The sequence below is a fragment of the Varanus komodoensis genome, unplaced genomic scaffold (genome assembly GCF_004798865.1).
Source record: "Varanus komodoensis strain SLA01 unplaced genomic scaffold, ASM479886v1 scaffold11, whole genome shotgun sequence".
NCBI lineage: Eukaryota > Metazoa > Chordata > Lepidosauria > Squamata > Varanidae > Varanus > Varanus komodoensis.
In genome coordinates, this window is record NW_025335317.1 from 16,484,202 (window position 1) to 16,498,517 (window position 14,316).

At 37.9% G+C, this 14,316-nt stretch overlaps 1 protein-coding gene and 1 non-coding gene across 2 annotated transcripts in view; both read left to right on the plus strand.

Moving 5' to 3' along the window:
* Positions 1–14,316, plus strand: part of CCAR1 (cell division cycle and apoptosis regulator 1) — a 39,335-nt gene that overhangs the window by 23,327 nt on the left and 1,692 nt on the right. The window contains exons 13-24 of the mRNA XM_044420460.1: positions 1,915–2,081; positions 2,778–2,988; positions 3,807–3,890; positions 4,255–4,440; positions 5,921–6,112; positions 7,302–7,535; positions 8,018–8,129; positions 8,566–8,648; positions 9,486–9,632; positions 9,857–9,977; positions 10,483–10,668; positions 12,102–12,307. Of these exons, the coding sequence (XP_044276395.1) occupies positions 1,915–2,081; positions 2,778–2,988; positions 3,807–3,890; positions 4,255–4,440; positions 5,921–6,112; positions 7,302–7,535; positions 8,018–8,129; positions 8,566–8,648; positions 9,486–9,632; positions 9,857–9,977; positions 10,483–10,668; positions 12,102–12,307 (1,929 nt within the window). The remainder of the gene's footprint in view (positions 1–1,914; positions 2,082–2,777; positions 2,989–3,806; positions 3,891–4,254; positions 4,441–5,920; positions 6,113–7,301; positions 7,536–8,017; positions 8,130–8,565; positions 8,649–9,485; positions 9,633–9,856; positions 9,978–10,482; positions 10,669–12,101; positions 12,308–14,316) is intronic.
* Positions 1,594–1,656, plus strand: LOC123018529. The gene has a single exon (XR_006413795.1). It is a non-coding gene; the product is annotated as a small nucleolar RNA SNORD98 (small nucleolar RNA).

A 14,316-nucleotide genomic window follows, 5' to 3' on the forward strand; every position in this document is an offset into this window, starting at 1 on the left:
TGGCAACCACTCCTTTTCTGTTCTGCAGCAGGATCTTTACAAACAAGTGACTCGATTCACATGATACAACAACCACTGTGACTGATCAGGTTTTTTACAGCGTGGCTTGTTTTTTATAAACAGGACAACCGGGGAACCTATGGTATGTTTTAGGGTTGTACATCCCATGGTGGCTTGAGGTGTCATCTGAACCCAGTTTCATAGTTGATTGTGTAGAATAACTGCAATGCCACCTAACAAGAATATGAAAAACCCCTGCTGCTTCTTTCATGTCACCATCCTCCTCATACCTTTTGAGTTTCCTCTACCCTGTATTCCCAATAATAGGGTAGAACAAGCACCACAAAGTGTCCTGAATGTTGACACTTAACTGCACAAGTGACCACTGCTATGTACTTTGCATAAATTTCCCTCTGCTTTAGTGCTCTGCCATGAAATGGGCACAATTTTTGCCTTCCGTAAAATTTGTTCAGTTTTCCAACCCATTTTACTGCTCTGCCATTACATTTGCATCTGTTTAACAATCCTGCTCACTTTGCTGTACCTCCTATGCTTATGTTAGCAATATTGGAAAGTGATAGTGTCGGGGAAAACTGAGGCATACAGGAGAGGAGGTCCTCTCTGAGTAGTCCCTATTTCAGTGTTATATGAAGCAACTGTTGGGAGAAAACGTGCAGGGGAAGGTGTTTGCTAGAACTAAAATGGAGATGAGGGAGAGATACTGGTATGCTGGGCTAAATATTGGAAAGCTGGTTTCATGCAAGAGTGTTAGTCCCTGAAAATGAAATTTAGATAATGCTTCCAAACATGTTACTGTGCTCATAAGGGTGTGGAAAAATTATTTTCCTTTTGCATTTCACAGGGAGTTGGGGGGAGCGTAAAGTGACTGGCTACAAGAAGGAAGGTGCTTTCTGGGCCTTCAATATAACATGAAGCAGCCTTTTTTAAAAAAGGATGTCTGCTGTTAAGGGCCAAAATGGAGGATGAAACTGACAAGGTCATTGACAATAGAAAGCTGTCATGTAGAACTAAATATTCTATAAGTGATTTTGCAGTAGAGCGTAGTTCCCAGAAAAAAATCCACAGAGTGCCCAATCATTCACTTGGTTAGTGAGTAAGCAACCAACCCATGGTGGCTTATTCACAGGGTGGCCTAGTATCATGTGCAGACTCACCCAATAAGTTATTTTTTTATGTCATGAAACCCAGTAACACTGAGAGAAATGTTAAGTAAATATATTCTTTGTTTCATAAACACAATGAAACAAATTGCAATCTTGTTTACTTGGAAGAAAGTTGCACTAAATTCAGTAAGTATATAGAATTGCAGCCTAAATTAATTTATTTATATCTTACATTTTGCATCAAGGAATCCAAATTGTTTGAAGCTAGTATAAGCTAGTATATACAGAAGGGCTATGTCCTTGCCTGGTTTCTTTTAAACCCTTAGGATTCCTTTAGTGTAATTTACAAGGAAGTTATAAAACAGCGTTCCCTCCCTCCCTCTGTGATTTTATAATACAGACTTATTTTCATCTGTTTCTTGCATTGGTGTTATATGATATTTTTACACAAAAGTCTTGCAGAATTAATGAGTAATGATGTTTAAACCTATTCCATTGCTGAAATGCACTGTGGAAAACAAAACCTGAACTCATTTTTGAACAAGACTTTACCTGCTTGAACAAGATAGTCCTGCTACCTGCAGCGTCCACTTACTTGGGAGTAAGCTCTACTGATTTCAGTGGGACTTGCTTCTGACTAGCTGAGTATGATTTCTCTGTTTTATTCACAGATTTGAAAGTAACTCCTTGTGACGATAGGTGTGGATGAGTTTAATGTATCAGATGTAGCTTTAGAATTTGGCAAACCTATTTATCTTTGGCGGAAATGCTAAGTAGCCTTCTCTTTTAGTTTTTAGTGGGTATGAAAGGCAAAGATGAAGCTATGGCTATTGGTGGACACTGGTCTCCCTCACTGGATGGACCCGACCCAGAGAAGGACCCATCTGTGCTGATTAAAACTGCTATCCGTTGTTGTAGAGCTCTAACAGGGATTGATTTAAGTGTATGCACACAATGGTAAGTACTGTATGCGTACAATATTCTGGAGAACCTGAAGCATGCTTAAAATGATTTTGGCAAAACCAACCTCTTCCTTTCTTCATCAGCCAGTAGATGTGCAGGTAAACTTCTCAAAGTGATGTCCTAGTTAACAATGCAGATGTGATTTGGTGCCAAAGGTTCAAAAGACAACAAGCTTTAAAATCATATATATGTTGTATGAATTTTGCAATGCTTGTATGTTAAAATATTTTTCATTTCACACATAGCCGGAGAAGATCGTCAAGGAAACTTCATTTCATTATTCTCGTATTACAAATAATTAGTTGCTTGGGGCAGCCATATTTTCTCTTGGTGGATTTATTACTTGTATGTTAAATCACCTGTTGACCACTTTATGGACAAACACTTGCTTTACACCAAATTTAAAATATGGTTCCAGTTTTTTCAGATTCAGACAAATACAGTGCATTTTAATGCAAATGAAACATGCATTTCATTCAGCAGTTAATACTTAATTTATCTTTTTAACAGTTGTCTTAACATAAATTACACACGCTTTTCAAAGAGAACATATGGCTTTCATGTTTTTTTCTTTAGAGAAAATTCAGGTTGTCGCAGCAAAGTTTCTTTACTTGATGTGCTACAGTGATCTAGGCTCTATAAAATGTATTGTAGAATTTTTTTTCCAACATGCTTCTTCCCTTGCAACAGGTACCGTTTTGCAGAGATTCGCTACCATCGCCCTGAGGAGACCCACAAGGGGCGTACGGTTCCAGCTCATGTGGAGACAGTGGTTTTATTTTTCCCGGATGTTTGGCATTGCCTTCCCACCCGCTCAGAGTGGGAAACCCTCTCCCGAGGATACAAGCAGCAGCTGGTCGAGAAGCTTCAGGGTGAACGCAAGGAGGCTGATGGAGAACAGGCACTGAACGCTAATCCCTTTTTCTATTTCTGCTTCTCACAGGCGCAGGAACACAGGCACAAAATGCACACCACATGCTACACCACAAACATACCTAGGAGGAACATAACTGGTAACAATGACTGGTAAACCAGCTTTCAGCAGTGTAGAATCATTTTATGTTTGTTGGTTTAATGACAGATAGTTTACTAACTTAAAGTGTATACTGATACAAAAGGTGGAATTAAAATTGCGCTCAATGCTCAAAACTTGGTAATCTTAGATCTAGTTGCTGGAATCTGGGACCAGTTATTGAGTAAAGTTCAGTTTTAAAAGTTGTGTTAAACATTTTGCCATTTTACCAAAACAAAAAACCTTAGTTCTTTTCCATATGTTAGTCTATTAAAAATAATGGTACTTGGAAATAGGTAAGACATTGAAATAATATAGATTTTTAGGCTATGTGGCTGATTGGCATCTTGGCAAATGTAAAACGTCTAACAAAATGAATATTTTGGGTGGTTTGAAAATTGGGGAAGATCACACACTGTGTGGTTAGAGGTGACCAGCAGTGTCTGTGTGTCCCTGATGTTCTTTGTGTTGTTGTTTTTTTATCACCCTTTTGTGTTTCACAGAGACTCTTATTGGCTGATGAGAGAGGAACTGTGATGATTATAAAGTGGTAGATTGTGTGTATGTGGCTTTGTCGAAATGGTAACTTTAGGAGAAGACTGTCTGATGAAACAGTTGTGACCTTGCCCAGATCAGCTGCAGAATTAAAGAAAGGAGAATATACATTTTTAACCTTTTTGAAGAATAATGTCTTCATTTCATCCTAGGATGAAGAGGAAAAGGATGATGGGGAAGCAAAAGAGATTTCTACTCCTACTCACTGGTCTAAACTTGATCCAAAGGCAATGAAGGTAATTACAGTTGAAGATCTCAGAATGTTTATATTGTAACGAATATACGGTTAATGAAGAATAGTGCAATATTCTTGCAATATTCTTGCAATTGCTCTTTGTTGGTTTGTTTTCTGAAGGTGGGCCAATTTTTAATTTAAAATGTTTCTACTTAGTTTCTTCTCCATAAGTATTTGTTTTGAAAATTACTAAATGTATTGGGAGAGAAATGTGAATTTTTTTAAAAACTGTGAATCTGTGTGCTTTCCTGCTAACTTTTACCTGCCTCTGTGTTTCAGTAATGGACAAAGATATATTTCTCAACATTCTTGCTATATAAATATTAAATTACTGATTGAGATATTCACTGTGTAATATCAACTAGGTTAATGACCTACGCAAGGAATTAGAAAGTCGAACTCTTAGTTCAAAGGGTCTAAAATCCCAGCTGATAGCACGGCTAACCAAGCAGCTGAAGGTGGAAGAGCAAAAAGAAGAACAGAAAGAACTGGAGAAGTCTGAAAAGGAAGATGAGGAGGAAGAAGAAAGAAAATCTGAAGATGACAAAGAAGTGGGTGTCTAGCAAAATTATAACTGTTTGAGTCATGAATAAGCTTAACATGTAGTATATTAAAAGGAATAAGGCCTTTGTAATTGAGATTATTGCCAACCCTTGAATAAGTCTTTTAACATTTGGAGGACTACTATTTTGTAGTAGTGCAAGGACTGTGTTCTCATAGCCTCCTCTTAACACCAGTCCATTAACACATGAATGAAAAGTCCTGCAGGGTTAAGAAACAAGCAGATGCTGCTTTTCCACACAGGAAGGTAATAATAGCACAGGAAGGAACCAGATGATTTGCACTGACCATGTTTCAGAAGGCTCATGGGCTTTAAATTCTTAAAATATCAGCATTCTCTCTAATGGATATCATTTGATATATTTTTTGGCTGGCATCGTACATTAACTTGGTTTGTTCATAATAGTAATAATATGGCATTTAAAGTGCTTTGTGTGTACTATTTTAGTAATCAGTGTATGTTTTGGTAGACCTTTTAAAAGGCCAGCAAGATAGGCCACAATGATTACCTTAATATTGCAGATGAGGATCTGAAGCTTAAAAGTAAGTGACTTGCCTGATGTCACCTATTGAGTACATGGTTGAGATGAAATTTAAACTGGTAATCACATGGAGCATACCTTGTTCTCCTAGCCACAGTGTTAAATGCTTTGAGATTTGTTTGTGCTCTCCTATTTTCAATATGCATTGCCACCATTAATGATGATCAGCAACCGCTCTTACTATGTTATATTGTATTTATACACATTTTCCAGCCATTTAACCTGGTTCCCAATTGAGGACCTTTACTGCCAGCTTCCCCAGCATGGTGCCTTTAGGTACTTCCAGTGACCCATATAACTCTTGGTTCCCTGCCCCATTAAAAAAGTTAACTTTTTTAAAAATGTATTAAATAGGGTGCTGGTTTCTTCTTTCTGTTCTTGAACCTGCTGCCGAACAGCTTTTTGGCAGACTGGAAGAGAAAGGAAGAAAAAGGAGAAGAAAGGAGAGAGATGACAAGGCTAGAGCCTAGGACTGGGGAGAAAGAGCAAGATAAATAGGAGAGTGGAAGAGAAGGATCATGACTAAGGGCTAGGGAGAGAGAGGCAGAAGGACAGGGAAGGGGAAATAGTGAGGAAAGAGGCTAGTAGAGAAAAATGGGAAGACTACAGCCTTGAGGCGGGGGGATGGAAAGCATTGCATTAATAGAGGATGATAGCGTGCGGGGGGGGGTCTTTCTTCCCCTCTCTTAGCTTCACTCTTTCTCTCCTTACTGCACACACTTCTCTTAACTAACCAGGTCTCCTCAGCCACTTTGTCACTAGGTACATCCCGTATGAGAGCCATCTTGTGGCATTGCCCGCTGTAATTTCTCAAATTTCTAAATGCATCCATTAATTTTAAAAGGTTGGGAATCCCTGCTTTAAGAAGCAGGCTTTTAAAGTTCCTACTCTAAAATATTCACTCCACATTATTTTTCCAAATCTTTAGGAAGAAGAAAGGAAGCGCTTAGAGGAAGTAGAACGCCAGCGTCGAGAGAGACGATACATCTTGCCTGATGAACCAGCAATCATTGTGCATCCTAATTGGGCGGCAAAAAGTGGAAAGTTTGACTGTAGCATTATGTCACTTAGTGTTCTTCTGGATTATAGGCTGGAGGATAACAAAGAACATTCTTTTGAGGTAATTTCTTCACTTAATATTTCTCTCTCAGTATTTCTAAAGACCCACTTTCGTTAGTGTTGTGGCATTTATACTGCATGGGATATAATCCATTGTGTTTCTCTTTCTGATTTAGGAATGTACTCTTTCTAGCTTTGAACTTTTATTCTACATCTTGCTTTTGCGATGAGGTGATGCCAGCTTAATTATTTAGGCCAGATTTATAAAGGGATTTGGTGGACAAGTTTGATGAATCGAGACTGTTTCCAAACTCTGGGACAGACCTTCCCCTGCAGAATGGAAAATTGCCATTATTCTAAATCTCAGCAGGCAATGATCTGACCAAAGGGACTGATAAGATCCCAACCTTCAAATCACTATTCCCATGCTTGCCTGAAAAAAAGCAGTGTGTGCCCCGCTACATGCATGGACTAGGACATGTCGTACAATTCCATGGTTGTCATGGAATCTATGAAATCTTCAGTTGCCCCCAGTAGGGAGCCCTTGTTAACATTTCCCATTTCCCAAAATCAGCAACCTGGAGAACCTTGACATTGCAACCTCAGTCAGCTCAGGTAGAGAGACCATTGCATTGTGGGGTGGATAGTTTACCAACAGAATCTACAGTTTGGTCTGCTGGCCTGAACAAGATGCAAACACTCTCGATTAGGAGTCAGAAAGAAAACCTGGGGGTAGGGGAGAGCATTCCTATAGACCACAACAACTCCCCTGCTCAGTGCTTTAGTTTTTGCTGATGCTGTAGCAAAATGTCCTGGTGGACAGAGCTGGGAGAAGCTAACTTCTCCCTGTTCACCCTGTCAGTTATACATGTCAGATCATCTGTCTTACCCACTATTAAGACATGTATGAAGGACATCTTGTTATACTCCTGTTTGGCATTAAAGGCATAATCCAGAGACCCAAGGACAGGCTGTTAGGGCAACTGCCAAACCTGCAGTTGCAAGGAAGGCTGGAAGGCCTTATTTCCCTCTATCCATCACTATACTAATTCACCCCCCACCTAGTTCTAAATGTACCTTCCACTGCACAATTAGCATGAATTAAGTTTAATACTAGGCTACTTCATTTTTTGGTTCTATCCTTCTTCCTTTACTTTGTGAATACTAGTTGGTTATAAATTATATTTTAAAAATACTTTAGAGATTAATACATGACAAGAATTAACAGTTCATCACTGTTCCTTCTTCAGGTTTCATTATTTGCAGAACTTTTCAATGAAATGCTTCAAAGAGATTTTGGTGTCCGAATCTACAGATCCTTGTTGTCTCTTCCGGATAAGGAAGACAAAAAAGATAAAAAGAACAAAAAAGATGAGAAAAAAGAGAAAAGGGATGAGCGAGATGATGAAAATGATGAACCAAAACCTAAAAGAAGAAAATCTGGAGATGAGAAAGATAAAAAAGATGACAGAGATGACAGGAAGGTTGGTGGCTATCTAAAAATATCTTCAGTTTCCTACTTGGGAGGTAGGATGGGCTTTTACTAAATTACATTACTTATACAATACAAAACTCATTTATTTCTGATGGTGGTGTTAATATTTTCAGATTTTGGCTATTTGGAATTCTACGATTTATTTGAAGGTTCAAACTTGCATTATTGGTAAATAAAAAATGCAGTTCTTGCCCAAGAAGTGGTTATTTGCCACCAGCCCATAACCAGAAACAATAGCTTCAACTTAATGTTTCCTTGCTGTTAATTTATTTGCTTCAAGCCATTGATATAAGAACAGGACACACCTGCAGATTCAGAGATCAGCTTTTGCTTTTCTTTCAAGGAGACTGTGCACTGAATCCCAGATCTCTGGTTTGTTTCAGATTTTTTTCACATGATTTAGTGGTTTGAAAATTTTTAATGGTGGCTGCCAAAACTTGGATACTTTTAATATTTGAAAATTAATTACAGAGAGAAGATAAAAGGAAAGATGATTCTAAAGATGAAGATGAAATGGAAGATGACAATAACCAGGAAGAATATGATCCAATGGAAGCTGAAGATGCTGAGGATGAAGATGATGGTAAATTGGGGAGGATTAATCTAAGAGGGAGGTGTAGATATTTGGTCTGCAAGGACAGAATCACAAAGCTTTTCAGTTGTGGAAATGTTTTTTTATAGCAGTGGGTTTAAATGTCTAAAAGATTGCACAAAACATAACTTGTGCCATTTGCCCTTTTTACTTAAGATTACTGAGCTAGAATGGTCCAGAAGAAAGCTGATCTTTTTTGTCTGTACAAGTGTCAGCAAAATGTGTTTTTTATTTTTATGTTTTAGTGAAGAAGTCCTTAGCATCTTACTGAGAAATGCATATTCATTCGGTTAGAGATGTGTATAAACAATGTGAAGTTCTAAGGCACTATGAATGAGCCATCCAGAGACTCAGTATGATTGGATGGCCTAAAAATATCCCAAATAAATAAACATGAATGTGCTAAATATAATTTCTGTTTCCATAGATAGGGATGATGAAGAGATCAGTAGACGAGATGATAGAAGAGATGGAAGCCGGCATTGCAAAGAGAGAGCTTCTAAAGATAAGGTATTTAGTGCTGTGTATCCTGAACTGTCAATTAAATTGCTAGAGAATTTTGAGGGAAGAGCCAGCATGCCAAAATACCTCCATCAAATTACACAGGAATTTTAATAAGAGCCCTGCATTCAGTAACCTTTACTTTTTGTTTAACATGGTGTTTATAACTCTTAACTAGATCATTACCATAAAAATAATGTGGGCACAAAAGTCCTCCTGTGGGACAAAGTCACAGTCCTCGTAATACAGTCCTGTGCTTCCCTACTCAGATTCAAGTCCTAGTAATTTCAGTGGGGCCTACTCTCAGGTAATTGTTAGGATTGCAGTTTAGTTTAAATGGGCCACAGATCAAGCAATCCATTACAGAGAAAAGGTAGTTGATCCCTGAAAATCTTCTTATCCAGTTAAGTTGAAGAGTAATGTGAAGTAAGATTATAGCAAAAATGAGTTGATACAGACACATTCACCACTCTTCTGCATGATTAACAAGTAATTCCTGTTTGCAGTTAGTGCAGTAATTCATTCTTGAAAAGTTATGTCAGATTTTGGTGCTGTTACTTCCCTGCAGGTTGCAACCATGTATTGTTAATGCACACCAATGTAAACACCATGCTCAGCTTGCTGGAAATTGCATCCCTTCTGTGAAACAGCTTAGTGCCATTACATGTTTGAATGTTTTTGTTTCAAGACTTTATTTGTATTCTGAATCTGAAAGTCCAGATCTTGTATATTGTACCTGGCCTCAAAGCAAAGAAAAATGAAAGAATATGATGGAGTGCCTTTTTAAATCTTAAAACAATGGATAATAAGGAATTAGCAAATATTTACTGTCAAACTGTTTTGCAGGAAAGAGAAAAAACCCAGATGATAACTGTTAATCGTGATCTTCTGATGGCTTTTGTATATTTTGATCAATGTCATTGTGGATACCTTCTGGAAAAGGACTTGGAAGAGATTCTGTATACACTTGGACTGCATCTTTCACGAGCTCAGGTTTGTCGCTTAAGTAGTCGCTTGATGAATCTTGTCGAAAGGAATTGTCAAAGTTTCCACATACACAGAGGAATTTAATTGTCAAAAATTAACTTGAAATTAATGTATTTCAAACTTGGTTTTGCATTTTAATATCTTAATTTATTTTATTGCAAAATAAGTATTGTGCATGAGACTCATACCACTGTATTTCTCAATATGTTTTATATTTTGTGTTACTTTAGGTTAAGAAGCTGCTTAATAAGGTAGTACTACGTGAATCTTGCTTTTATAGAAAACTGACAGATACTTCTAAAGATGAAGAAAATCCAGAAGAAGTGGAAACTCCACAGGAGGAAATGCTAGGTAACGTACTTTTTTTAAACTGGACATTTTGTTCTTTTGGCAGTTTAATAGTTTGAATCAAGTCAGTAGTCATCTGGCATTCAGGGGTTATTTCTCACTGTCACAAATGTACTTCATTTCTTTTAAGAAAACAATAAATAATAATAAAAGAATGTTTGGCCAGTCCCTGATATTCCATTTGGTGACTGTGCCTGGCCTCTTGGAACTTGCTTCTAAGAGAGGCCTGTCTCATGTCATACTAAAAACTGATCGAGAGCTTCATTTCTAGAAAGATGTTTAGTATATAATGTGTCATTTTATTTTGTGTCATTTTATTTATTAACAGTAAGTTCATAGTGCTTTTCATTTTAAAATGCCAGGGTGCTATACATGAGTCTATTGGAATGATTGTGAAAATGTGTAAGAAGTTAGTCTGGGACAATTCTCCTGTAGTAGCTGGAAACTCAACAGGCACATTTGCTGGCAATAATGCATTATATTAATGATGTTTCTTAACCCACTATAGGAAACAGACTGCTGCTACCATCACCTGCTATAAAACAAGAATCTAAAGGATCAGAAGAAAATGTTGGTCTCATTGTATACAATGGAGCTATGGTGGATGTTGGGAGTCTCTTACAAACATTAGAGAAGAGTGAAAAAGCACGTGCTGAGATGGAACAAAAGCTCCAGTCATTAGAAGAAAAGACAGGTAAGCAGTGTTTACTGTATCTGCATTTAGAAATGTTTGTTATAGTACCAAAATATGGCTACGAAAAGGAATGGAATGCGCTATGGTTTTCCTTAACTGTTCTTTGTTTAATTCTTGAGAACTAGTTTTTGTTTGGTATTCAGTGAGGGAATAGATTTCATATGAAATGCCAAACTCCTATTTAGTAATGATATTTCATTGTGGTGTTGAACATTGCACAAAAGCAGCAAGAATAGATGTGAAAGAAACTTATTTTTTGGTGCTTCTCATGTAAATGTCCATAAGAAATTGCTCTGGCAGATGAATTCTCCTCCTGCTGCCTCACAAAATGAATTCCTCTCCCTGTGGCTCACAAATGTTAGAGATGTTGGTGTTACTTGAAGTTATTCTAGAGGCTCCAAAAACAGACACTTGAAAAAAATCTTTCTTTTGTGCACTGTTTCATATGAACCTTTTTCACATAAATAGGTTATAAATATGCAATAAATTTATAAATAAATATGCAAAATAGTGTGAACATGTAAAAAAATGTTTGACACAAAGGGTTTTTTTTAATACTAGCCTACATCCGTTGCAACGGATACTAATACTAGCCTACAATGTTGCAAAAGCAGACTGCACCTCTGTGATCCCTCTCTGCTCTGGAGGCTTTCAGAGTGGATTTGAGGGGCAGAAACATGCACGGATGGTTGTTAAATGTGAACCAGATCAGTAAAAATTAAACGGAATATTTCTTTTAGTTCTGAAATACATATCCCACCAAACATGATTTCAAAGCCTTTGCAGTGGCTTGCAAGATATAAAACCAGTAAATCAACATATAAGTAAAATAAAATAGAACAAAAATACCTTTATTGGACAAACTCCCCAGCAGCCTTTTCATGATCCAGTAAAATTGCAGAGGCCTGAATTACAGTCAGTCTCAACTCAGTCAAAGCAGGGTGTCCTGACTAATGATCTGGGCAGGTACTTTGAACCTGAACCATATAGGGATGGGCAGCTTTCAGCCCTCCAGGTGTTTTGGTCTACAGTTCCGCAAGACCTAGCCAACATAACCAATGCTAAGGTTGATCGGTGTTTTAGACCAAAAGCTCTGTATGGCCACAAGTATCTCAGCCCAGGTCAAGAGCTTTAAAAGTCAAAACTGGCACTTGGACTTAGGAAAAAGGTGGGATCCAGTATAGTTCTCTCAATGCAGGTTTAATATAATTAAGTCTTATTCATGGGCTACTACATTCTGAATTGAGTGGCATTTCTGAAGAGTCTTGCTTAGTACATAGCCTATGTTGAAATAATATAATTAGTGGAACATTAAACAAAAGAGCTGCAGAATTATGTGGGAGCACAGCATCTTCAACTACATATGCTTTCTAACATTTGAAGAACTACAAAATGACAAAGAGTAAAAGATTTTTAAAATTTGTTTTTTTCAGATGAAGATGAGAAAACTATATTAAATTTAGAGAATTTGAATAAAGGGCTATCTACAGAAATTAAAGAAGTAAAAAAAGACCTTGGCCAGCTACAAGAGAACTTGAAGGCAGCAGAAGATACAAATCTACAGTTTGAGGGGCAGCTGAATAAGACAATCAAAAGTTTAGCTACTGTTATGGATGAAATACACACCGTACTTAAGAAGGTGAGGAGTTCTCTGATTCTCCCTATGAAATATATAAAACAGGATTGCGGAGGGTAAAAAGAGGTTACTTTTAATTGTTCACAGAAAAGATTGATTGGCCTTACATTAAGGGCTCAATCAAGAGCCATTTATGACCAGTGGAAGTTCTGCTATAGAATTCATCAGGGTGAGATGTGCTCCCTTAGACCCCCAATACACTCAGGTATTATAGAATAAAAGCAATCTGGTGTTGGAAAACTGTAACTGAATTATATTGGCAAAATATGGTCAGGCCTTTCTTCCACAACTTTTGCTAACAAAACACCCTAATGAATGAGTATTCACAAGCTCTTTTATTTCAGCCTTCTCCAACCTGATGCCCTTCGGATGCTTGGGACTACAGTTCCTAGAATTCCTATTTGCTGTGCTCACTAAGGCTGATAGGAATTGAAGATAGAGGGCACCAGATTGGGAAAGTCTATTTCATTCCTAGCAGTACATATCTAGGTCTTCTAAATGGTGTTTTTTTTTTAAAAAAATATCAGTGCAATACACTATATCAAGATTTCTTGAACCCTGTAATGGTGAGCATCCCTAAGTGTGTTAAACTAATGCTATTTTGCTATTTTGAAATATGTTCACATCTTAACATGTTGGACCTGTGACAAAATACTGCAGTGTGAAATGTACCTCTTCAGTGTGCCTGCCAGCCTGAGAGCTTTTGAGGATTCTCTATTCTAATCTCTTCCCACTCCGCCCAGTTTTTATTTATTTGGAGAGCTCATTCCCAAATCAGGGTGCTGTAACCGAAAGGGCCCTCCTCCGGGTAGCTGCCCACCTCACTTCCTTTGGAAGGGGCTCCTGAAGATGACCTCAGATTCTGGGAAGGAATATATGGGAGGAAGTGATCCTTCTCATGACTTGGCCCCAAGACATTTAGGGCTTTGTACTAGCACTTTGAATTGAACCTGGACTTCAACCTTCAGCCAGTGCAACTGGAAAAGGACTGGTGTAATGCGTTCTCATGAGCCAGTCCCCATTAACAGTCTTGCTGCCCTGTTTTGCATCTCTTGAAGTTTCCAGACTATATTCAAAGGCAGCTTCACGTAGAGTGTCTTGCAATAATCCAAACGAGGTGGTCAAAGTGTGGGTACCTGTAGCTAGACTCTCTGTCCAGATAAGGCCATTGTTGGTAAATCAGTTTAATATGATAAATGGTGCTTTGTGCCATAGAGTCTTAAGTGATTACTCTGGGTCTAGGATAACTCTGGGTCTAGAAACTACAAACCTTGTCTTTTAGGGGGAGTGTGACCCCATGCAGAACAGGTTGATTATCACCCAACTGGTGAGATGAACCACCCACTAACAACACCTCCACCTTGTCCAGATTGAGCTTCAGTTTGTTGGCCCACATCTAGCCCATGCTTAGACATGGTAAATAACTTGTGACTACTGAATTTGCTCAGTTTTCACAGAACTAAGATAAGAGGGTAAGGATTGCCTGCTCTGAGGCTTTGATAAAGATTATTCTGTACTTCTGCAGACCTTGGAGTTCCTCAAACCTGCTGCTCTGTCCCTCCTGTATATAGATGGTGGTATTCTGGCTATATAAGAACCCTGATTGGGTGAATAGGTTTGCTGCAGTTTTATATTTCAGCAGTTTTCATTCAGTATACTGTTACTGTTTTATTATTGTAATATATTGATATGTATATTCATTTGTTGTGAAATACGTTGGGTATATTTGCATGGAAATACAGCATACAAATTAACTTACAACTTTCGCAGGTAAGAAAGAGAGATTGTTTGGTTTTTTAGCAGCAACAACTATTCTGAAGTCAAGTATTCTGAAAGATAAGAGATATAGTATGTATCATTAGAGTGAATGGATACTGTCAAGTACTTCAAAAAATATCCAAAAGAGCTTGGGGAAAGTTCTGTTTCACTTTAGTCTTTTGTTTTCTCACTAATCTTAACTCTCTCTGTCAGTATGCATGCACACACACGTGTATGTTTCTGCCTACTGGCCT